General features: G+C 36.7%; 1 protein-coding gene across 1 annotated transcript in view; it reads left to right on the forward strand.

The window, feature by feature from the left end:
- The window catches only part of ABCB5 (ATP binding cassette subfamily B member 5), a 113,410-nt gene that overhangs the window by 19,030 nt on the left and 69,754 nt on the right, over window positions 1–24,626 (forward strand). The window contains 4 exon segments of the mRNA XM_004263450.1: window positions 107–217; window positions 2,294–2,419; window positions 3,710–3,913; window positions 15,279–15,449. Coding sequence (XP_004263498.1) covers window positions 107–217; window positions 2,294–2,419; window positions 3,710–3,913; window positions 15,279–15,449 — 612 coding nt within the window.

Raw genomic sequence — 24,626 nt, forward strand, 5'->3', positions numbered from 1 at the left:
AAGGAGAACACTGTAAAAGAAAACCCATCTTTAAACTACTTTTAGGATATAGAGCATGTCAGCCTAGTTTCTCTAAGATTTATAATGTCCTCTTTGTTTTTCCAAGAAAACTGCTATAGATAAGTTTTCAACAACCGGCTATAAATTGGAATGCATAGAAGGAAATGTGGAATTTAAAAATGTTTCTTTCAGTTATCCATCAAGACCATCTATCAAAGTAAGTAAAATTTAATTATGGAAATGTACAGTTTTCTAATTACCTTCCACTGGCTAGGATCTCCTCATATGAGATTGTTTAGGATCACTTTGACCAAGATTTGGCTACTTTGTTTAGAGACTTGAGGGGAGAGAGAGAGAGACAGAGATAGAGAGGGAGGGAGGAAGAGAGAGAGGAAGGAAAGAGGGAAGGATAGATTCGTAATGGACAAATAACTCTAGAAGACCTAGTTACATTTTGCAGCCTCCTCTCTATATTGAACTGACTAAAGCATTTTTGACTTCCTGGAATTCCTTCACTCTGGATTTGGGAGCACAGCAAAAGTGTCTTGGATTGATGTTGCCACCTACTGGTGGTCCCTGAATGTTTTCCCACTCAGCATAGATAACTTATTTGAACTTTCTAAAGTTTCTAACCTGGGGGAATTGTGCATATATTGTGTCTTTCCATTATCCCTTTCCTAGGACTTTTACTACACCAGCATTTTTGCCTCAGTTTCTTTCTCTCTCACTTTTACACAGGCACACACACACTCAGCATAAAGTGCATCCTTCTCCCTCTATCATTCAGCCTTTGACAAATTCTTGTAAAAATGTGTCTGTCTCTTCTATTGTCTTCATCCTTTCATCTTATTAGTGTATTTATCTAAAAAGGTAGTTACTGTTAAAGATTGCAAAGAGTACTTCCTAATAAAACACCTGCTTTATAGAAAAAGGATGACATGATTTTAAGTGAAATTGGTAAAATTACTGATGCCATCAACCTTCAATGTCTTTTAAAGTGTCCAAATATCTCCTGCATAATTTGCATCAAAAAAATATATACCTACTCCTACTTCCTTATTTTTCTGTAAGTCTTTGATTGAAATTCTTTTTTTCAAAGCTCTTTATTTTTAAAAATTTTTGTTACTTAATTACCATTATTGGAATAGTGTTGTCTTCTATCATTTTTCTTAACATAAATAGAGCATTTTAATTCCATTTTGCAACTACATTTGGGTTGGCTTCCTGAAGACTTAAGCACCGACTCTGTCGTTACATTGTATGGGTTTTAAACAAGTATTTTTTAAATGAACATTTGAAACATACGCTTTTTTGTTAAATTGAAAAATAAATAATTACCCCCCCGAAAGTCCACCCACTTTAAATAAACAAAACACAGATTCTTCCAAAGAAAGAACAGATGCGAATTCTAGAGTAAAAGTGCAGGTGGGAGAGGAGGTACTCTCACTGGGGGTCCCTGATTTGTCACCTCCTTTAGAGAATTTTTCTTTGCTTGGCCCTTTGAAGGTTTTACATTTGGTTTGTTTACAGAGTCTCTTTCTTTACAAATGAGGAGATCAAAGTGAAAGAATCCAAGGGGATATTCCCATGTTTTGGGAAAATGTAAGCAAAGATAGGTGAGAGTTTCTCAACAGGATTACTGTTGTCATTTTGGGAAGGTAATTTTTGTGAGGTTTCTCTCATATTGCAGGTCCCTGGGACACTAAATGCTGGTAACAACCCTCAGTTATTGAGAAAATTGTAGAAGTACTCCCCCTAAGTTGAAATGTCCCTGTGAGATCCACCGCTAGAAAAAGAGGCTTTCTAGTGGTGAAATCCTATTCGTGGGAGTCGCTAAGAAGTCTGCCAATTGTTTTAGTTTGGAGTCTGTTTTGCAACAATGTTACATATATTCTAAGAAAGAACTTCCTTAAATAGCTCACAGGGATATCTGGCAAGATTTCATTCAATTGTTGCAAGTTAGAAGATACAACTTTCACTAACTTCGTAGTCATGAAATTCACATAAATTATTTTGGTTGAAAATATGAAAAAATGATTCCTGTGGCTAGTTAATAATCTTTAAGTACTCAATTTAGATCTCCTCTTTATATAGAGAGATGATTAGTGTTTTTCTCCAAAATTTTGTAGGTTATTATACACATACATGAAAAAAACGTAATAAGATCTAAATTTGTTTTTTAAGTGCCAGAGAATTTTTTCCTGTTTATAATTATACATTACATTTCTGAAGATAGGTAAATCATATTCTTATCCTAGTTTTATGGAATTTTTTCCCCATACTTTCCAAATAGATTCTGAAATGTCTGAATCTCAGAATTAAGTCTGGAGAGACAGTAGCCTTGGTTGGCCTCAACGGCAATGGGAAGAATACAGCAGTCCAACTTTTGCAGAGGTTATGTGATCCTGATGACAACTTTGTAAGTGCACCTAGCAAGATCACACACAGTCCACACGACAAGATTTGGAAATTCCACCTATTACAGAGAGCTTACACCTGTGTCAACTTTTAATTTTTAACAGTGGAACTGGGAGAGAAACCATATTGTTTTCTTTACTGCATATTCATCCATTCAACAAATATTTATTGAGCACCTACAAAGTGCCAGACATTCTTCTAGGTGCTGGGAATACATTGGTGAACAAAGCATAAAAACCTCTCTTCCCTCATCAAGTTTACATTCTAATAAGTAGAGACAGACAATAAATAAAATAAGTAAATTATATAATATGTTAGAAGATAATAAATGCTATAGAGAAAAATAAAATAGTAATTTGTAGTACGCAGAACTTATCAAGAATTTCAGTTTCTCAAAACATCCCAAAAGAATAATATCTGTAGAAAATATACTGTCTCATTTTTTTCTGTCATCCATATGTTGCACTTAACTTTCTCACCCTTGTAAACAGCATAGAGTACAAGACTATGATAGTCACAGAAGCATAATTCTTAATGCTTCTATTCAGTTTTTCAACTGTAATTTTTAAAAGAAAATCTACTCTTCTAAAACTTAAATTTGATTTCTTAAGTCTTCATTTGGAGTTTACTAGACTCATGTATCCATGCTAATATTGAATAAATAAATTACTGGATTAGCATTCCTTACATAAAGCAGTTGCATAGAATATCCATGCCCAGACAGAATACCAGTTGGTGTGAAATACCAGAGTTATAATTATCAAACCTTGGCTTCTGTCATTGGAGTATGTTGGGATAATAGGTAATGGTACTATCTATGGAGAAGACAATGTTCATTTAATATTACTTATAGCAGTGAATAGAATGCACTTTTACCTTTTGCAGAGGAGTGGGCTGTTGAAGGGAAGAAAGGATGTTTCCTGGAAAAAAAGTGCAAAGGTCACATCAGTCTTAAAATAACAAAACTGCAGTTTTTTACATGTGTTTACATGATAATATTTGTGGCTCCTAGAGTATGTATCCTCATAATACCTAATTTGTGGATCGTAGAGTAAAGATATTCAGGTAGTTTGGCCAAATTTTAAGTCATTTTTTTTAGGTTTTATTAATTCCCAACTACCAGAAAAAGTCTATTGGCATTATACATGCTATAAATATTTTATCAAAATATAGTCAGTCATTGTTTCCTGAAATAACCTGCTTCTCAGCTTATGTTCTGCAGTAGTAAAAAGGACTCTAACCCAATGCAGTGAAAGGCATCACAACGTGATTCATTCCTTTGGATTCACAGATCACGGTGGATGGTAACGACATCAGAACTTTAAATGTACAGCATTATCGAGAACATTTTGGAGTGGTCAGCCAAGAGCCTGTTTTTTGGGGGACAACCATTAATAACAATATTAGATATGGGCAAGATGGCGTGACTGATGAAGACATTGAGAAAGCAGCAAAGGAAGCAAATGCTTATGATTTTATAATGCAGTTCCCCATGGTAAGTACACTATGTAGCCTATATCCTTAGCTTAAGTGTAAGGCACTGAAATATTCCAAAATAAGTTAAATAACAATAACATCTACAGAGTAGGGGGAGTGTGATTAATTTTTGCATTGTCCTAGGTGACACATCTGAAAATGAGAGAGCATGGTAACAACCAAAAGAAGAAATACATCCTTGAAAGGTCCAATTTTTAATCTGTTTAGTTCTTACTGGTTCTCACTGCAAATGGAAAAGAAAAAAATAAGGGATATGTTAAAATATAACAAAGAAATATGAAACAAAATCATCAGTGCAAGCTGAGGGAGATCATGTATCTGCAAAAATGTTGGTTTGCAACGCCATCTTGTGGCTAAGTGTGGGAATGTCACACACAGTGCTCAGATCGGTTCTGTGATAAGGCAAAGGAAAAATACCATTGACTTTAGAAGTACATGGAGCTAATATTGGACAAGACATGTGAAATGATAGTTGGAAAGAGATACAGTAAACTATAATTTTGGGTATTAGGACATATAGGATCCTAATGGCTATTTAAAATTGATAGAGAGCTCTAAAAATATTTCTATTTCTCAAAGTATTTGTTCATCAGCATCCTCTGAAATTGTTGTGGGGAGAACCTCGTGAAATATGAAAGGATGAGATTTGAAATTAAAAACACAAATAAAATTCCAACATCCCAGAAGGCAACCATAACAAAAAAAGTTTGTTTTAATGGATATATTTTACAAACTACACTCCATAGGTCATAATAATTTTGTTCTCTTTTGTTTATTTCATAAAAACTTATGTTTGCCATTCATTACCACCTATCCCCATTATTTAGGGTCATAATTAGGACAGAAAACATTAAAGGCTTGAGGTCATTCTTTGCCGTGTGGTTTGGGAAAACAAAGACTTCCTTTCTTTGACCTTTTGACATTTTCAGTGACTTCCTTTCCTCAAAACACCAATGATCTTCAGTTTCCCACCTGGAATTAGAAAGTTTTCTGGTGCCTCTTAAGTCATTCCCTATAAGTTATGACTTGCTTTTACTAAAAGTCCAATATTTACACAAAGATGTCACTTGCTATAAATCTAATAGTAAATCCTAAAGATATAATCCAAAGAACAAATTAAAGATGCTGGGTTATTATGATAGAAACTAAATTCCACAGCCATGGTTAACCAGGGAAATAAGAATGAGCATAATAATAAATAAAAGTTACAGAAGTGGTTAATTCGTATAGGTGAAAATTTAGGGAAAACTATACTCAGAAATAAATACCATTACTCCTTCTATGATATACACATATTTTTGAATTAATATATTAGGATTAACTGATACTTGCTAGCCTTTTCCCATAAACACCCATAAAACTGGCCAAAATATATGAGACATAGGACAATTGTTTCCAAGCACTGGATAAGAGATATCACAAAACTGTGATTCCTGAGAGAAAGGAAACTCATTAAGAAAGTCCATGAATTTTCAGCATGCTTCCTGGGAACAAATTTTTGACCATATTTCTGTAAAATGGAAACCAGAGAGAACATGGCAGTCCCACTGAGCTAAAAGGCAGAGGTAGAATTTCAGGGCAGCTTAAACAACTGGAGAGGCAAAATGAGAGAGCTGTGGACATGAGGTAGGGGGCAGAAGTCCATGTAGACATCCCTTGGGAATCCTTCTCTGAGGATAAGATTACCCGTGGCTTACCACAGAGCAGCTGCTACAAAGCCGAGAGTACAGCCGAGATAGAAGTCAAGCAGTATAGTGGAGATGTTGAAAACACAACCCAGCCAGAGTGGAGAGGTCACATTAACACCATTTTTAATACCTCAGGCATATAGCTGAGACACCAAAAAAAGTCACACCTTAGGAGTAAAGACCACACCTTAGAGTAAGGCTGACTCTAGACCTGCTCTAACAAATCCTAAAACCAAGCCATGACAAGATCCCTAAAGGAGATAGAACTTGGATGTTGGGTCCTGCCAAGTTTTGAGACTTTCTATAGATTAACCCCAACAAAGCATAAAACCAAGATTACATAGTTCAAGATGATCAGTCAATATTTGAATTGCCTATGAGGATAAAAATCAACATTTTCTTAAGAAAACAGAATTCAGAGTCTCTTAACATTCATGCACAGAATTCAGTACATCTTCTACAATACCTAGATGTGCAAAGAAACAGGAAACTATGATCCATAGGCAAAAAAAAAAACAACAACTAAATGTTGATGCACTTAAGAAAAACTTCAAAATGCAAGAAGAAAAACTGGTACATCTGAAAGGAGAAAGAGACAAATCCACATTTTTAGCTGAAGGCTTTAGTACTTGATAGAACAAGCAGGCAAAAAATCACTAAGGATATAGATGACCTGAACAATATTATCAACCAACTAGATCTAACTGATATTTATAGAACACTCCACCCAATAACAGCAGAAAACATTTCTCTCAAGTGCACATGGACTGTTCACTGAACTAAACAATATTCTTTTTTTGTTTTTAACATCTTTATTGGAGTATAATTGCTTTACAATGGTGTGTTAGTTTCTGCTTTATAACAAACTGAATCAAGTGTACATATACATATATCCCCATATCTCCTCCCTCTTGAGTCTCCTTCCCACCCGTCTAGGTGGACACAAAGCACGGAGCTGATCTCCCTGTGCTATGTGGCTGCTTCCCATTAGCTATCGATTGTACCACTGGAAGAAAAAACTTATAATTTCAAAGGAAACATGTAAAGTATGTTCTTGGGCCATAACAGAATTAAAATGTAGAAATCGATAACAGAAATATATCTGGAAAATCCACAAATATTTGAAAATTAAAGAACCTACTTCTACATAACCTATGGCACAAAGAGGAAGTTTCAATGAAAATAAAAAACTATGTTGAAGTAAATGAAAATGCAAGATATCAGTATTTGTGGATTACAGTTGATCCTTGAACAACATGAGTTTGAACTGTATGTGTTCACTTATACATGGATTCCTTTTTCAATAAATACATACTGTAGTACTACACGACCCACAGCTGGTTGAATTCAAGGATGTGGACACAGAGGACCAACTGTAAAGTTATACTTGGTTTTTAACTGCACGGGGGTTGGTGCCCCTAACACCTACATTGTTCAAGCGTCAATGTACAGTTAAAGCACTGCTTTAAGAGAAACTTACAGCATTATGTGCTTACTTTAGAAAAGAAAAAGATTTAAAATCTGTAAACTAAGTTTCCACCTTGAGAAACTAGAGTAGGAAGAGCAAATCAAACCCAAAGCAAGTACAAGAGAAATAATAAAGACTAGAGCAGAAATCAGTGAAATCAAAACCAGAAAAACATTAGAAACAGTCATTGAAAGCAAAAGCTGTTTCCTTAAAAGATCAATAAAATCAGTAAAACTGTAGGAAGCCTGATGAAGAAACAAAAAAGAGAAGAGAAATTACCAATATCAGGGATCAAAGAAGGTACATCACTATTAATCCCAAAGACATTAAAAGGTTAATACAGGAATACTATGAACAAGAATATGCCTATAAATTTGCTAACTTAGATGAAGTTCTTTTCCTTGAAAGATACAAACTACCAAGACTCACTCAAAGAGAAGTAGATAGATAACTTTAGTAAGACCTGTAACTATGAAAAAAATAAACTACATCTCTAAATAGTAGCAACAACTACCAATAAAATTAAAAGTGGCATTCACAATAGCAACAAAAAATATAAAGTAGAATAATGAAAGATCTGTAAATCTTCTATGTAAAAAAGGTAGAACATTGCTGAGAGAAATTAAATACCTAAATAGAGAGGAGCTTCAAGATGCCAGAAGAGTAAGACGCAGAGAGCACCTTCCTCTCCACAAATACATCAGAAATACATCTACATGTGGAACAGCTCCTACAGAACACCTACTGAATGTTGGCAGAAGACCTCAGACTTCCCAAAAGGCAAGAAACTCCCCAAATACCTAGGTAGGGCAAACGAAAAAAGAAAAAACAGACAAAAGAATAGGGACAGGACCTGCACAAGTGGGAGGGAGCGGAGAAGGAGGAAAGGTTTCCACACACTAGGAAGCCCCTTCACGGGCGGAGACTCCAGGTGGCGGAGGGGGGAAGCTTCGGAGCCACAGAGGAGAGCACAGCAACAGGGGTGCGGAGAGCAAAGCGGAAAGATTCCTGCACAGAGGACCAGTGCCGACCAGCACTCACCAGCCTGAGAGGCTTGTCTGCTCACCCGCAGGGGCGGGCGAGGGCTGGGAGCTGAGGCTCGGGCTTTGGTCGGATCCCAGGGAGAGGACTGGTGGCGTGAACACAGCTTGAAGGGGCTAGTGCAACACGGCTAGCTGGGAGGGGGTCTGGGAGAAAGTCTGAAGCTGCAGAAGAGGCAAGAGACTTGTTCTTGCCTCTTCGTTTCCTGGTGCGCGAGGGGAGGGGATTCACAGCGCCGCTTAAAGGAGCTCCAGAGACGGGCGCGAGCCGCAGCTATCAGCGCAGACCCCAGAGACGGGCATCAGACGCTAAGCCTGCTGCTGCCGCCACCAAGAAGCCTGTGTGTGAGCACAGGTCACTATCCACACCTCCCCTCCCGGGAGCCTGTGCAGCCCGCCACTGCCAGGGTCCCGGGATCCAGGGACAACTTCCCCAGGAGAATGCACAGCGCTCCTCAGGCTGGTGCAACGTCACGCCGGCCTCTGCGGGCCGCAGGCTCAACCCGCCACCGTGCCCCTCCCTCACCCCCCACCCCCCACTCCCCGGCCTGAGTGAGCCAGAGCCGCGGAATCAGCTGCTCCTTTAACCCCGTCCTGTCTGAGCTGGAACAGACACGCTCGGGCGACCTATACGCAGAGGCGTGGCCAAATCCAAAGCTGAGCCCCGGGAGCTGTGCGAACAAAGAAGAGAAAGGGAAATCTCTCCCAGCAGCCTCAGGAGCAGCAGATTAAATCTCCACAATCAACTTGATGTACCGTGCATCTGTGGAATACCTGAAAAGACAACGAATCATCCCAAATTGAGGAGGTGGACTTTGGGAGCAAAGATATATATTTTTTTCCCCCTTTTTCTCCTTTTGTGAGTGTGTATGTGTATGCTTCTGTGTGTGATTTTGTCTGTACAGCTTTGCTTTTACCATTGGTCCTAGGGTTCTGTCTGTTCTTTGGGGGTTTTTTTACTTTTTAAAATTTTTTTCTTAATAATTATTTTTTCTGTTTTACTTTAATAACTTTATTTTATTGTACTTTATTTTATAATATCTTCTTTCCTTCTATTTTTTCTCCCTTTTATTCTGAGCTGTGTGGATGAAAGGCTCTTGGTGCTCCAGCCAGGCATCAGGGCTATGCCTCTGAGGTGGGAGAGCCAAGTTCAGGACACTGGTCCACAAGAGACCTCCCAGCTCCAAGTAATATCAAGTGGCGAAAATCTCCCAGAGATCTCCATCTCAACGCCAAGACCCAGCTTCACTCAACGACCAGCAAGATACAGTGCAGGACATCCTATGCCAAACAACTAGCAAGACAGGAACACACCCCATCCATTAGTAGAGAGGCTGCCTAAAATCATAATAAGGCCGCAGACACCCCAAAACACACCACCAGACGTGGACCTGTCTACCAGAAAGACAAGATCCAGCCTCATCCACCAGAACACAGGCACTAGTCCCCTCCACCAGGAAGCCTACACAGCCCACTGAACCAACCTTAGCCACTGGGGACAGACACCAAAAACGACGGGAACTATGAACCTGCAGCCTGTGAAAAGGAGACCCCAAACACAGTAAGTTAAGCAAAATGAGAAGACAGAAAAACCCACTGCAGATGAAGGAGCAAGGCAAAAATCCACCAGACCTAACAAATGAAGAGGAAATAGGCAGTCTACCTGAAAAAGAGTTCAGAATAATGATAGTAAAGATGATCCAAAATCTTGGAAATCGAATAGAGAAAATACAAGAAACGTTTAACAAGAACCTAGAAGAACCAAAGAGCAAACAAACAATGATGAACAAGACAATAAATGAAATTAAAAATTCTCTAGAAGGGATCAATAGCAGAATAACTGAGGCAGAAAAACGGATAAGTGACCTGGAAGATAAAATAGTGGAAATAACTACTGCAGAGCAGAATAAAGAGAAAAGAATGAAAAGAACTGAGGACAGTCTCAGAGACCTCTGGGACAACATTAAATGCACCAACATTCGAATTATAGGGGTCCCAGAAGAGGAAGAGAAAAAGAAAGGGACTGAGAAAATATTTGAAGAGATTATAGTTGAAAACTTCCCTAATATGGGAAAGGAAATAGTCAAGTCCAGGAAGCACAGAGTCCCATACAGGATAAATCAAAGGGGAAACACACCAAGATACATATTAATCAAACTATCAAAAATTAAATACAAAGAAAAAATATTAAAAGCTGCCAGGGAAGAGCAACAAATAACATACTAGAGAATCCCCATAAGGTTAACGGCTGATCTTTCAGCAGAAACTCTGAAAGCCAGAAGGGACTGGCAGGACATATTTAAAGTGATGAAAGGGAAAAACCTACAACCAAGATTACTCTAGCCAGCAAGGATCTCATTCAGATTCAATGGAGAAATTAAAACCTTTACAGACAAGCAAAAGCTAAGAGAAATCAGCACCACCAAACCAGCTTTACAACAAATGCTAAAGGAACTTCTCTAGGCAGGAAACACAAGAGAAGGAAAAGACCTACAATAACAAACCCAAAACAATTAAGAAAATGGTCATAGGAACATACATATTGATAATTATGTTAAATGTAAATGGATTAAATGCTCCAACCAAAAGACATAGACTGGCTGAATGGATACACAAACAAGACCTGTATATATGCTGTCTACAAGAGACCCACTTCAGACCTAGGGACACAAACAGACTGAAAGTGAGGGGATGGAAAAAGATATTCCATGCAAGTGGAAATCAAAAGAAAGCTGGAGTAGCAATTCTCACATCAGAAAAAATAAACTTTAAAATAAAGACTATTACAAGAGACAAAGAAGGACACTACATAATGATCAAGGGATTGATCCAAGAAGAAGATATAATAATTGTAAATATTTATGCACCCAACATAGGAGCCCCTCAATACATAAGGCAAATGTTAACAGACATAAAAGGGGAAATGGACAGTAACACAATCATAGTAGGGGACTTTAACACCCCATGTTCACCAATGGACAGATCATCCAAAATGAAAATAAGTAAGGAAACACAAGCTTTAAATGATACATTAAGATGTACTTAATTGATATTTGTAGGACATTCCATCCAAAAACAACAGGATACACTTTCTTCTCAAGTGCTCATGGAACATTCTCCAGGATAGATCATAACTCGGGTCACAAATCAAGCCTTGGTAAAATTAAGAAAATTGAAAGCGTATCAAGTATCTTTTCCGACCACAATGCTATGAGAGTAGATATCAATTACAGGAAAACATCTGTAAAAAATACAAACACATGGAGGCTAAACAATACACTACTTAATAACCAAGAGATCACTGAAGTAATCAAAGAGGAAATCAAAAAATACCTAGAAACAAATGACAATGAAAACACGGTGACCCAAAACCTATGGGATGCAGTTCTAAGAGGGAAGTTTATAGCAATACAATCCTACCTCAAGCAACAAGAAACATCTCAAATAAACAAACTAACCTTACACCTAAAGCAATTAGAGAAAGAAGAACAAAAAAACCCCGAAGTTAGGAGAAGGAAAGAAATCATAAAGATCAGGTCAGAAATAAATGAAAAAGAAATGAAGGAAACATTAGCAAAGATCAATAAAACTAAAAGCTGGTTCTTTGAGAAGATAAAGAAAATTGATAAACCATTAACCAGACGCATCAAGAAAAAAAGGGAGAAGGAAGAAAAGGGAGAAAATTCTACAAACAATAAATGCTGGAGATGGTGTGGAGAAAAGGGAGCCCTCTTTCACTGTTGGTGGGAATGTAAATTGGTACAGCCACTATGGAGAACAGTATGGAGGTTCCTTAAAAAACTACAAATAGAACTACCATACGACCCAGCAATCCCACTACTGGGCATATACCCTGAGAAAACCACAATTCAAAAAGAGACATGTACCAAAATGTTCATTGCAGCTCTATTTACAATAGCTAGGACATGGAAGCAACCTAAGTGTCCATTGACAGATGAATGGAGAAAGAAGATGTGGCACATATATACAATGGAATATTACTCAGCCATAAAAAGAAACGAAATTGAGTTATTTGTAGTGAGGTGGATGGACCTAGAGTCTGTCATACAGAGTGAAGTAAGTCAGAAAGAGAAAAACAAATACTGTATGCTAAAACATATATACGGAACCTAAAAAAAAAAAGGAAAAAAAAAGGTCATGAAGAAACTAGGGGTAAGACGGGAATAAAGACACAGACCTACTAGAGAATGGACTTGAGGATATGAGGAGGGGGAAGGGTAAGCTGTGATAAAGTGAGAGAGTGGCATGGACATATATACACTACCAAACGTAAAATACATAGCTAGTGGGAAGCAGCTGCGTAGCACAGGGAGATCAGCTGGGTGCTTTGTGACCACCTAGAGGGGTGGGATAGGGAGGGTGGGAGGGAGGGAGACGCAAGAGGGAAGAGATATGGGAACATATGTATATGTATAACTGATTCACTTTGTTATAAAGCAGAAACTAACACACCATTGTAAAGCAATTATACTCCAATAAAGATGTTAAAAAAATAATAAATAAAGAATACCTAAATAAATAGGATGTACCTTATTCGTTGATTTAGAGATTGAATATTTTTAAAGGTATGGATTCTCCCCAAATCGATCTATAAATTTAATGCTATTTCAATCAAAATCCCAGCAGTCTTTTTGCATGTGCAGAAATCAACATGCTGATTACAAAATTTATTTGGAAATTTAAAGGACCAAAAATAGACAAAACAATTTTGATAAAAGAACAACAAAGCTGGAAGACCTACAATAGCTAATTTTAAGACAGCAATTAAGACAGTGGTAATGACATAACAATGGAATTTTAGGTCAGTGGAACACAATAGAGAGTCTAGAAATAGACCCACACATACCTAGTCAATTGATTTTTGACAAGGTCAATGTAATTCAATGGGAGAAAGGAAAGTCTTTTCAACAAATGGTGTTGGAAAAATTGGATATCCATATGGGAAAAAAAAAAAGAAATGTGGCCCTTACCTCATACTATATACACGTATAATTTGCCATGAATCTTAGACCAATTGTAAAAACTTAAGCCATAAAACTTCAGAAATAAAAACTTAGGAGAAAATCTTTGTGACGTTAAGGTAGGCAAAAAATTCTGGGAAAAGCACTTACTAGTTAAAAAAATGATAAACTGGGCTTTATTGAAATTAAAACCTTTTAAAAGACACCATTTAGAAAATAAAAAGGCAAGACACAGAGTGAAAGATAATATTCAATACACAGACCTGACAAAGGATGTGCACCCAGAATATATAAAGAACTTTGCAAAATGGTAATTAGACCAAAAAATAAAATAAAATAAAAACTGGACAAAAACTTGAACAGACATTTCACCAAAAAATAATCAAATGAGAAAATATACATGAAAAATATTCAACATTATTAGTCATCAGGGAAATCCTAAGTAAAACCACAATGAGATACCATTTCACATTCAATAGAATGGCCAGAATTAAAAGGAATAACAATGGTAACTTCTGGTTAGGATATAAAGCAGTTGGATCTCTCTTTCATTCTGAATAAAGTGAAATTGGTACAATCATTTTAGAAAGAAATTTGACAGTTTACTATAATGTTAAACATAACACTTATGACTCAGCATTCTATTCCTACATATTTTTCCAAAAGAAATGAAAATATGACTACAAGAATATCATGTACATGAATGTTCATAACAGCTTTGTTCATAATATTCAAAAAGTGGAAATAACCCAAATGTTCATCAGCAGCTGAATGTATAAACAAATTGTGATTTATATAGGGTTGCCAGATGAAATATAGAATTTTCAGTAAAATTTGAATCTCAGATAAATAATAATTTTTAGTATGAGTATATCCCAAGTATTGTATGAAATATACTAAAAAAGTATTCCATTATTTACCTGAAAATCAAAATTAACTGAGCTCCATGGTTCTTGGTGTGTTTTTGTTTTTGCTAAATCTGGCAACCCAAGATAGATGCACATTGTGAATAAATAGGAGTGAATTACTCATACACACAACATGGATGAATCTCAAAAATATTATGCTAGATAAAAGAAAACAGACCAAAAAGTACACAATGCAATTATATCAAGGCTGCAGTATACAAGATTAATATACAAAAGTCACTTTTCTATATACCAACAATGAACAAGTAGAATTGGACATTAAAAACACAATACCATTTATATTAGGATTCTAAGAAATGAAATACTTAGGTATAAATCGAACAAGATACATACAAGATTTATATAAAGAAAACTACAAAACTCTGACAAATAAAATCAAAGAATTAAATAAATGGAGAGATAGTCCATATTCATGGAAAGGAAGACTCAATATTGTCAAAACGTCAGTTCTTCCAACTTGATCTATAGAGTCTATGCAATCTGAATCGAAATCCCAGCAAGTTATTTTGTGAATATCAACAAACTGATTCTCAAGTTTATGTGGAAAGGCAAAAGACCAAGAATAGCCAACACGATGTTGAAGAAGAACAAAGTTAAAAGACTACACTATCCAACTTTCCAAGACTTATTATAAAGCTACAGTAATCAAGGCAGTACAGTATTGGTGAAAGAAAAACAAATAGATCAATTCAACAGAGTCCAGATAGTGTTTCTTTTAAAGATACCAGTGCATTCAAAAAATGTCTTTAAAACTTTGAAAATCGGTTCAGATTATTATTAATCTTCCTTAAAATCCTTGATTATCCTATGTTCTCATGTCTTTTAGTCCTAGCCAAATTTTTCTTAGGGCTTCTCTTCACTACACTCTTTTAAAATAGTTGTTTGTTTTTACAAAGAACAAATCATAAGTCAATACCAGCCAGGCTGAAGTAGAGATTAAGCTGGCATTAAAACACAACTGTGTGGGCTTCCCTGGTGGCGCAGTGGTTGAGAGTCTACCTGCCGATGCAGGGGACACGGGTTCGTGCCCCGGTCCGGGAAGATCCCACATGCCGCGGAGCGGCTGGGCCCGTGGGCCATGGCCGCTGAGCCTGTGCATCCGGAGCCTGTGCTCCGCAACGGGAGAGGCCACAACAGTGAGAGGCCCGCATACCACAAAAAAAAAAAAAAAAAACACAACTGTGATTGCCATTTCCTATTCTAATCATCTAACCATGCTGCCTTCTGTTTCTGTTTTCTTTCCTATTTTTCATTAGAAATTTAATACCTTGGTAGGGGAAAAAGGAGCTCAAATGAGTGGAGGACAGAAACAGAGAATCGCGATTGCTCGAGCTTTAGTTCGAAACCCGAAGATTCTGATCTTAGATGAGGCTATTTCTGCCCTAGATACAGAAAGCGAATCAATGGTTCAAGCCACACTGGAGAAGGTAAGTGAGAAGATTCATTTATTATTTTCATATTCTTCTTTCAGCATTATTTTTAAATACAAGAAAGTATGGCTCCATAGCGGATTATTTATTAATTTCAGAGCCCTCCTTAAGGTATGGATGCAGTGATTTGGAAGAAAGAACAAGATGCTATACTTAGTGTTAAAAATATATATGAGGCTCATATCCAAGCAAACATCCCATATATACCTCCATTCCAACAGGTCTGCACTTCCCACCTCCCCAGAGTAATTCCACACCTCTACCACTATCAGAATTATAATCGCATCCACCCTTTCCATATACACCCGTGGGATTTTCTTCTCTGGCCATTTTTTCCTCTTTGGGCAACCCTAGAGTACTCATTTTAACTTAATTTCACTTCAAGTGGAGAAGCATACAGTGTGGTTTGCCTTGACCTTGAACCATCCTCCTTCAACAGCCCTGGGGCCCTCGCACTGACTTCCTGCTCATTGCAAGCTATTACACATGCTTCATGGCCACAATGCAGAATTGGCCCTTTACCATATTGCACTGCATCAGGGAGGGTAGTTAGTGGTGGTGATATGAAAAGCCACAGAATAGTTTTTTCAGTGGCCGAACACTCTTTTAAATCATAACCTTCAAACTCTTCAGAAGGCTTAATGGAACTTTTTACTTTGTGCTTGTCTGAAAATGGGTTGTGTTTTTCTCTGTAAGAAAATTACAGGCTCTTCTTTTTAAACACTGATTTTGTGTGACCAGAAATGGATACTGGCAGCCAGACTGCCCACTGCTTATTGAAAAATCTATTAGTTACTATTATCAACTTACAGATCAGATTTTATAAGTTTTTACCGTTGTTTCCATCTCAAATAATGAGAGTGCCACATGTTGCTCATGATATTTCTTATTTTCATAAAATAAGCAAGTGATATGAAAATCCATTTTCATTGTGGACACTTTGCCAATTTGGTTCATTTTGGTGGAGAAGAAACGATGATTCCCTCAAAAGCATGTCTCATACTTTATTCATTTTTTTATACTTAGTAACTAGGACAGGGCTCTATTTATAGAATACACTCAAATTGTGTTTATTAACGGTGATGTTTAGTTACTTAGGGCTTGAACGTACTGAAAAATGATTACACTTAACCATCTCAAATTACAGTTTTTCTAGTTTTATTGAGATATAATTGATATACATATATAAAATTTTTTAAAAATACTGTAATAGGCTGTGAAGTTGTTTAGAGGTTAAATGTTGTACCCATTGTCTTTTCATCCAATATGTTAATCACTTCAGGCAATCAAAACTTGTTCAGACTTTTAAAATAAACAGTTGCTTAGTGGCATGATAAACTAATAAATATTTTTTTCCTACTGGTAGAAATGAAATCTATATCATAAGTGAAAAGAAAAGAATACAAAATGTTTGTAAGCTATTATTCCAAGTATATATTTTTAAAATTCAATTATGTTATTGTTTTCCAGTTTTTAAAGGGTGTAATTAAATTAACATTGTAGAGCTGTATGGGTGTGAAACTGCTTTAAATAGACTTTGCTGATCTTTTATGGAGTGAGGGTAAATGGTAGCAAATGAGGTGACAAGTAGTGCAGTAAACTCATGAAATACATATGCTTCAGTATATAATTGACTTGTGGTGAAGAGGAGAGTTAAAATACAGGCAAGGAAATGAACACTCTCCATGACAGTCCCGTACACCCACTACACAGATGGTGGTTGCAGAACTGAGTCTTTAAAGAGGTCCCCACCTAAGGAGGGTAGGGCATTCAACATGTCTTGTTTCTGCTCATCTGTCTAAAAACTCTCAGACGCTGTGGCATGACATGGCCTAACCCACAGCAGTTGACAGATTGTTTTATAGCTCAAAATACCATGTAAACCACTAACCAACAAAGAGGGAACAATAAAATGTATTATTTCTTACTGGTGAATGCTGCATCCACCTCCCTCCAGAGCCAGCCTTCAGATATCCTCCCAGCCCCTCCTCTCCATTACCTCATTGTCTTCCTTTTATATGAAACTCCAAAACCAGTAGAACTAATCTATAGTGATAAAAAAAATCAGATCAATAGTTTACTGGGGCAGGGGGTGGGTTTTGATTGAAAAGGGGCATGAGGGAAATATCACTCTTGTTCTCACTTGGATTATTGCAATAGCTGTCTCTCATGCCCACTTCAATCTGTTCTCAACACCACAGCCAGACGATGTTATTAAAATGTAAATTTGATCATGTCGTGCTTCTGCTTCAAATCCTTCAATGCCTCCTTATCTCACTTCTTACTCTAAGTAAAAACCAAATTCCTTACAGTAGCTACAAGGTTCTATGGAGTGGGGTACCAAGCTCCTCCTGGAACCTGACACCCTACCACTCTACCCCACCTTGGCTGCCCCTTAAACATACCTTAACACTTTTCATCAGCTAACATACTATATATGTATTTGTTTATTTTGTTATCTCCCTTCCTCCACTGGAATATCTACTCTTTGTTGTCAAAGGCATTAATTGGTTAACTGCAGCATACCCAGCGTTAGAACAATGCCTGGCCACTATTAGACAGCCAATAAATATTTGTTGAATAGTATCTGGATGAGTGTGATACAGAATAGTTCCAAGGCCTGAAGTGCTCTTTTCTGGACTTCTTAGTTTAGACTTGCTGCAATCTAGTTTTGCTTCACTAATCTTGTTCAAGAGGAGGACTTAGGATTAGTGGATAAAGATCTATACTGCAAGCTATGGAGTTCCACTCTGCTACTTGTTTAGACCCAGCATGCCAATGCAGCAGGCTTCCAGGTTACCCTACCATGAGGAGTCGTGGCAGTGAACACCTGCAGGCCCCTGGGGAAGCAGAGGAAGCCCACACTGATTTTAGGATAAAGCCTGTAAAATCTCTTTGAAATGTTAAAAGTAGTATGCAAATCTAAGGAATAATTATTATTAAGGGAGATTCAGCTACACCACATTAATGGAGTACCTTTAAAAAGACCCTTTGCTAATTATGAAAGATGGGTTTCCATCACAGCTTTATGCTTTGAAGAGACTGAGCTGCTTTTTTGCAGCCCTCATAGGCTTTTCTTTATCATCACTTCTCTTTCTCATGTGGTGCATTGTTTGTCTTCCTCTGAGGCGCCTTACATTATGTTTATACTACTTGGAGAATTAATAAGTAAATTGGTATATTACATTAGGCTGTGGGTTACCTTATTATATTAAGCCCAAGAAGTGGTTTTCCAAAGCTGAAGTTAGGTTAATTATTATACATACACACACACACACTCACACATGTTTTGGTGTGTCTGTCAGATATCTTACTTTCTCTTTATATATGGAATTGGGAATTTTTTAGATTTTTTCTTTTTTACCATTTGTAGCAATACTATAATAGTTGGGAACAGACAAGGGATTGCTGCAAGGGGATTTCCTTGGCTGGAATTTAGCCAGGAGAACAAAGGCAACACAGAGAATACCTCATCCCAAAGCATCATGGGACATTTTACAAGCTTGCTTAATCAAGCTCACATTTATAAGGCTTGGTGTTAAATTATAGGCCACTAACTTCTTTTAGGATAGCACTTCTCCCCCTTTGATAGATCAGGGTCCCGTTGAGAATCTGACTAAGAAAGGGAAAAATAAACCACTGTAACTCTTCCGAAAAATCTAAAAGTGCACTTGTACAGAAAGATTTATATATAATATTGAGGGGTTCACAGACCCCCTGAAGCCATTCATAAGTTGTTATTTTAGGTGTAATAAAGGAACAAATGAACAATAATAACTAATCCTTACAAGAACCCAATGCGATTCGTACATGTATTCTCCTATTTTACAGATGTGCAAACTGAAGCACGGAGATTGAGTAGTAGATAGGAAGCAATGAAGTCAGAACCTAGACCCAGACAGTCAGCCCTCTAGCTCATTCATATAACCACCATGGTATATTGCCTCAAGATTATACACCTGCTAGGGATTGAAGCTAAATTTGAAACCAGATCGCTCTTAAACTAGCCTCTTATAGACTTACTTATATGATCCAGCAACTCCACTTCTGGACATGTAATCAAAAAAACTGAAAGGACAGACTCAAACAGATACGTGTGTATACCAAGGTTCACAGTAGCATCATTCACAATAGCTGAAAGGTAGAAACAACGCAAATGTCCATTGACAGATGAACGGATGAACAAAATGTGGTATGTACATACAATGGAATAGTACTCAGTCTTAAAACAGAAGGAAGTTCTGACGCATGCTACAACATGGATGACCCTAGAAGACATATGCTAACTGAAATAAGACAGACACAAAAAGACAAATATTGTATGATTACACTTATATGAGATACCTAGAATAGTAAAATTCATACACAGAAAGTAGAATAGAGGTTACCAGGGGCTAAGGGAAGGGAGAATCAGCAGTTATGGTTTAAAGGGTACAGAGTTTCAGTATAGGATGAAGAAAAAGTTCTGGAGATTGAGAGTGGTGATGGTTACACAACAATGTGAATATACATGAAACCACTAAAGTACACTTAAAAATGTTAAAATTACTTTAAAATTTTATGTTATGTTATTTTACCACACAAAAAAAGAATGATCTAAGCCTGAGCATAAAAGGATAGTGACACAGAAGGAATTGACCTCTCAGATCCAGGAGGACCCTACCCTTAAAAATGGTTAGAATGACAGCACAGCAAATATAGCCAATATTTTATAATAGCTTTATATGGAGTATAATCTATAAAAATATTGAATCACTATGTTGTACAACTGAAACTAATATAATATTGTAAGTCAGGTATATGTCAATAAAAAATAGTTTTAATGGTTAGAATGGTAAATTTCATGTTATCTGTACTTTACCAGCATTAAAAAAAGAACAACTATTTTCTATACAAAACCACACTGCCTTCTTAGAAAAGAAACTCAAACTGTACCCCAAATTGAAGCTGCTATGTAGGACTGTAATAGACTTGTTTTTGTCCCCTTAAGCTGCTTATTTTGACCCTATTGTATATATAGCTAGTAAATTTTTCTTCCACAAATGAATTTAAATCATTATTACTTAGCAGGACATTTCAAAGTCTTTAAAAAACATAGGAAAAAAACTTAAAAATATACAGCAAGGTATTTTCCCATGATACGGATACTTATCTTAGTGATTTCTGTGAATTTAAATTATTCCTAAGCTTTGTCCTCCCCCACAAATAAGGAAAACTCCTATATAAAATATTGATTATCCTAACTCTTACCAAATAAGACATCTTTAATGTATTGTTTATTGGTCAGCACTCTGAGCTAGGTAAGACAGTATTGCCTCCTAGAAGAAAGATGAGCTAATTATTGTAGTGTTTTTTTATTCACTGTTTACTTCATCATTTGCTTTTTGTTGTAAACTTCTTCACAAATAGTAGCTTTTTAATAAATTTAAGAGAAGGAAAATGGTATTAAGTGACTATAAATAATTTTATTATCTTCAGTTGTTTGTTAAGTTTTTTAGAAGTGAGAATGAAGAGATTCCAGGCTATAAAAAGAAAACATTGTACTATAGTGTACTATTCCAAGCTCCTAATTAGGTAGTACACATGGCTTCAACTCAGCAAAGAGTTTAGATTTTGAATGTGTTTTCTTTTCTAAAGGGTCTTAACCTAAGCATGCATACATATTCACATGCAAGTTGAAAGGAAGAGATTGGTGAGGAAGTGAGTCCCTTATTAAATATAGCTTCTAAGTGCCTGAAATTTTTCTTTTTGTCACCATGTTTTACAAAAGAGAAAGCATTCTCAGACAGGCATAGTGATGTGACAGTAATTCCATATTGTTCAGCTACGGTACCAATATTGACCCAGAAGAATGCCAGGCCAATTGGCTTTCAACATCATAATGATGTAGTTAAGACACCAAAAACCCTGTATTCCCCATATAACTACCATAGAGACTTTCTTGTAGTAGATGATCAGTTAAAATTTGGTAGCTAAAAGATGTGGAAATTTGTTAAAGAGTAGTGAGAGATTTGTCAGACTGTATTTTTGAAGTATTGGGTACTAGGGTTTTCCAGGAGCCTCTTGAGGTATGAAAGAAGGTGGGGATGTGAGGTAGATGAGCAGGTAGGGCTGCACCTCCCCCCACCCCCGCCATCAACAATTCATATAGAGGAGTTACTCATTAACCTGTATGGTTTATTTACATATATCAAGTTTCCACATGTGCTTTCATTTGATGAAAGGATTTTTCATCTTAAAAAAAAAGAGTTTGAAGACCATAGGACTGCATCATGGAGCAAATGTTATCAGTGGGCCCCAAGTCCACCTGAGGCAATTTTCTAGGAGGCAGTCAGTGGGAACTTGTGGTCCCATAGGTTTCCCACCTTATGCTTTCTGTGAGACACTAGAACTCTGTGTTTCCAGGCTTCTCCAGAGAGTATATTACTCCTGTTAACTGACCCAGCAGTCAAATGCAGGCCCTCTCAAATGCTCACAGCTTTGCATTGTTCTCCTTTCTTTTCCTGTTGCCCACACTTATTCAAGGCCCATGGCCACGAATGGTGAGAAGCTAGCTGGTCTCCTCAGGCCCTTATCTCTGCCCTAGCAATTCTGGGAGGAATGTTTTAAAGCACCCTCTATTTCAAAATCCAAGCTAATTACCTGATGATTTATGGTTATGCATGGAATTGTGAAGTAATCTGAAAATGCCAGCAGTGTCAAGTACAGATCTTCCTGTTGACCTTTCTTTGGTCATATAACTAATTGTGTGGCTTTTAGCTTTGTATAAACTGTGAAGGAGGAGAGGAGATGCTAGGAAATCCTTTCAAATTGGTACTTTCTAGAAGAAATAATAGCAACAAAGACATATTGAAAATCTATCACACCTAGGCATCTGAGGAAAACAGTGGAATGGATTGCACTACCTTCCTTATCTTTACAGTAATTCTTGCTAAAAGACAAAGCATATGCTCTAATTTCTTTGATCAGTTTTCTAAGAGGCCTTGGCTTCCAAAATCTCTTCTCTGTTTTAAGTCTGAAATGATTAGTTTGGAAATTGTTTTCTCCCCTATGGCTATTATATCAAGTTTTAGGTCACACATATGATGTAGTGAAGTTGTATTCTTGTAGTATACTTTATAGTACCTTAAGTGTGTATGGTACTTGTAGGCTCATTTGATAGGCCTTTGGAGCAGTTTTTCCCTTTTAAAGTATTAGGTATTTCTGTAATTTATTTCATATACTCAGACACTAATTCATGATATAACAAATTAACTTGTAACATAACATAGACTTTATTCAAATGTTTGTAGTTTAGGCCAGGAGCCTGGCAGCATAAAGATGATACAAATGGGTAAGCTCAGGCCGTTCCCATCTGGGGAACATCAATGCACACTAAGGCACAAATGTAGAAATGGTCATCACTTATTGTCTGTTTTCAGGTGTCAGACAACAGTATGAACTTTCGCAAAATAAGTAAACCTGCACCATGTGTAATGCCTAATAAGTGAAGAAATATGAGAATATATGTGTATAAAAATGCCTGTGAGCCCCTCTTTGAAGACGAGAAGGGCTGGAATAGTACAAACCTGCACCAGGAAACCTTGTGATTCTGATTCTGTCACAAGAGGCTGCACACCATTCTTGACCTTTTCTAGTTGCAATCTCCTAATTGTTTCATTTTACAGCATTCTCTCTCCCCACATTCTCCTTTGAGTATGATGTGTTATATGTGCCCTTTTATAGTTTTAAATTAAACTTCATATGCATTAATTTGTTTTAAGAAATGTTTGCTAGTACTGTGAAAACCATTGAGCTAATTGGTAACATAGTTTCATCAATAAGGTTTGAGCTCTGTTTGCTTTTAGGAAATAATATTTGTAACCTCAAGGAAATGTAATTGAATCAATGGGAGAGATATGGGCCGGGAGCCTGGGTATCTGGGTGTTTTCACTTTTGCAGTGATAGTTCTTCTAATGCATTCACACTCAACAAAAGTGTTCTTAACATTATCTTTTAAGGCACTGTAATTAAGTCCTAGGGTCTCCAAGACCCAAAATAGAATTCAAACTTCAAGTTTGAATGAGAGAAAGGGAATCAGTATAGGCTGAATGTCTTACCCCTAAAAACTAGGCAAACCCAAACTGAGACAAACCCAAACTGAGGGACCTTCTATCAGGTATGTGACAGGTATTCCTCAAAACTGTCTAGTACCTCAAAAATAAGAGCTATCTGAAAAATTGTCCCAGCCAAGAGGAGCCTAAGGAGACATAATGACTAAATGCAATGTGGTATTCTGGAGAGGATTCTGGAACAGAAAAAGGATAATAGATAAAAATTAAGGATACCTGAATAAAGTTTGGAGTCTAGTTAATAATTAGTTTTATATTATTTTGTTAGTTGTGACAAAAGCACTATAGAAATCTCAGATGTTGACCCTGGAGTATACTATGTGCAGGGTACATGGATATTGTACTACCTTTGCAAATTTTTTATAAGTCTAAAATTATTCTAAAATAAAAATTTTATTTAAAAAAACTAAAACGAAAAAGCTAACTGCATTTTTTACTAATTTTTCATACCATTCATAAGAATGTTTTTATATAAGCAAGGCTTAGAATTACCACATAAAAGTAAATAAGAGACTGAGGAAAACAAAAAGCAAATAAAAAATCATTCCCCAAGTATTATCCACTCATCAGTTTAATAAAATGTCTGTGTTTGGCAATATGAAAAATAAAGGAAGCACTAAGCATTGCAGTACTTAGACCTCTCTTCTACCGCAGAGTATGTTACACATAAATATCATCTATAGAAACTCACATATGTCTATTATCAGACCTTGCTGAAGTTAAGAAAAAGAAATCTTCCTACCTACAATGCAGTTAATTGCTCCTCAATCCGCTTTTTCATTATATTTACATAACATTCATTAAAATGTCTCAGTCTCATTGGGGATTCTTGCAGAACTTCAAGCATGGCCAGCTGGGTTGCTGTGTACTGATGTTTCTTTTTTTGACTTTCTTTTTCTTAACAGCTTTTTTGAGGTTTAATTGACTTACAATAAACTGCACATACTAAAGTATACAATTGGAAAAGTTTGGGCATATATGTATACCTGTGAAACCATCACCACAGTCAAGCTTGTCAACCAATCACTCCCAAAAATTTTTACATGCTTTTTGTAATCACTGC

Source organism: Orcinus orca, chromosome 9, assembly GCF_937001465.1.
Source record: "Orcinus orca chromosome 9, mOrcOrc1.1, whole genome shotgun sequence".
Taxonomy (NCBI): Eukaryota; Metazoa; Chordata; class Mammalia; order Artiodactyla; family Delphinidae; genus Orcinus; species Orcinus orca.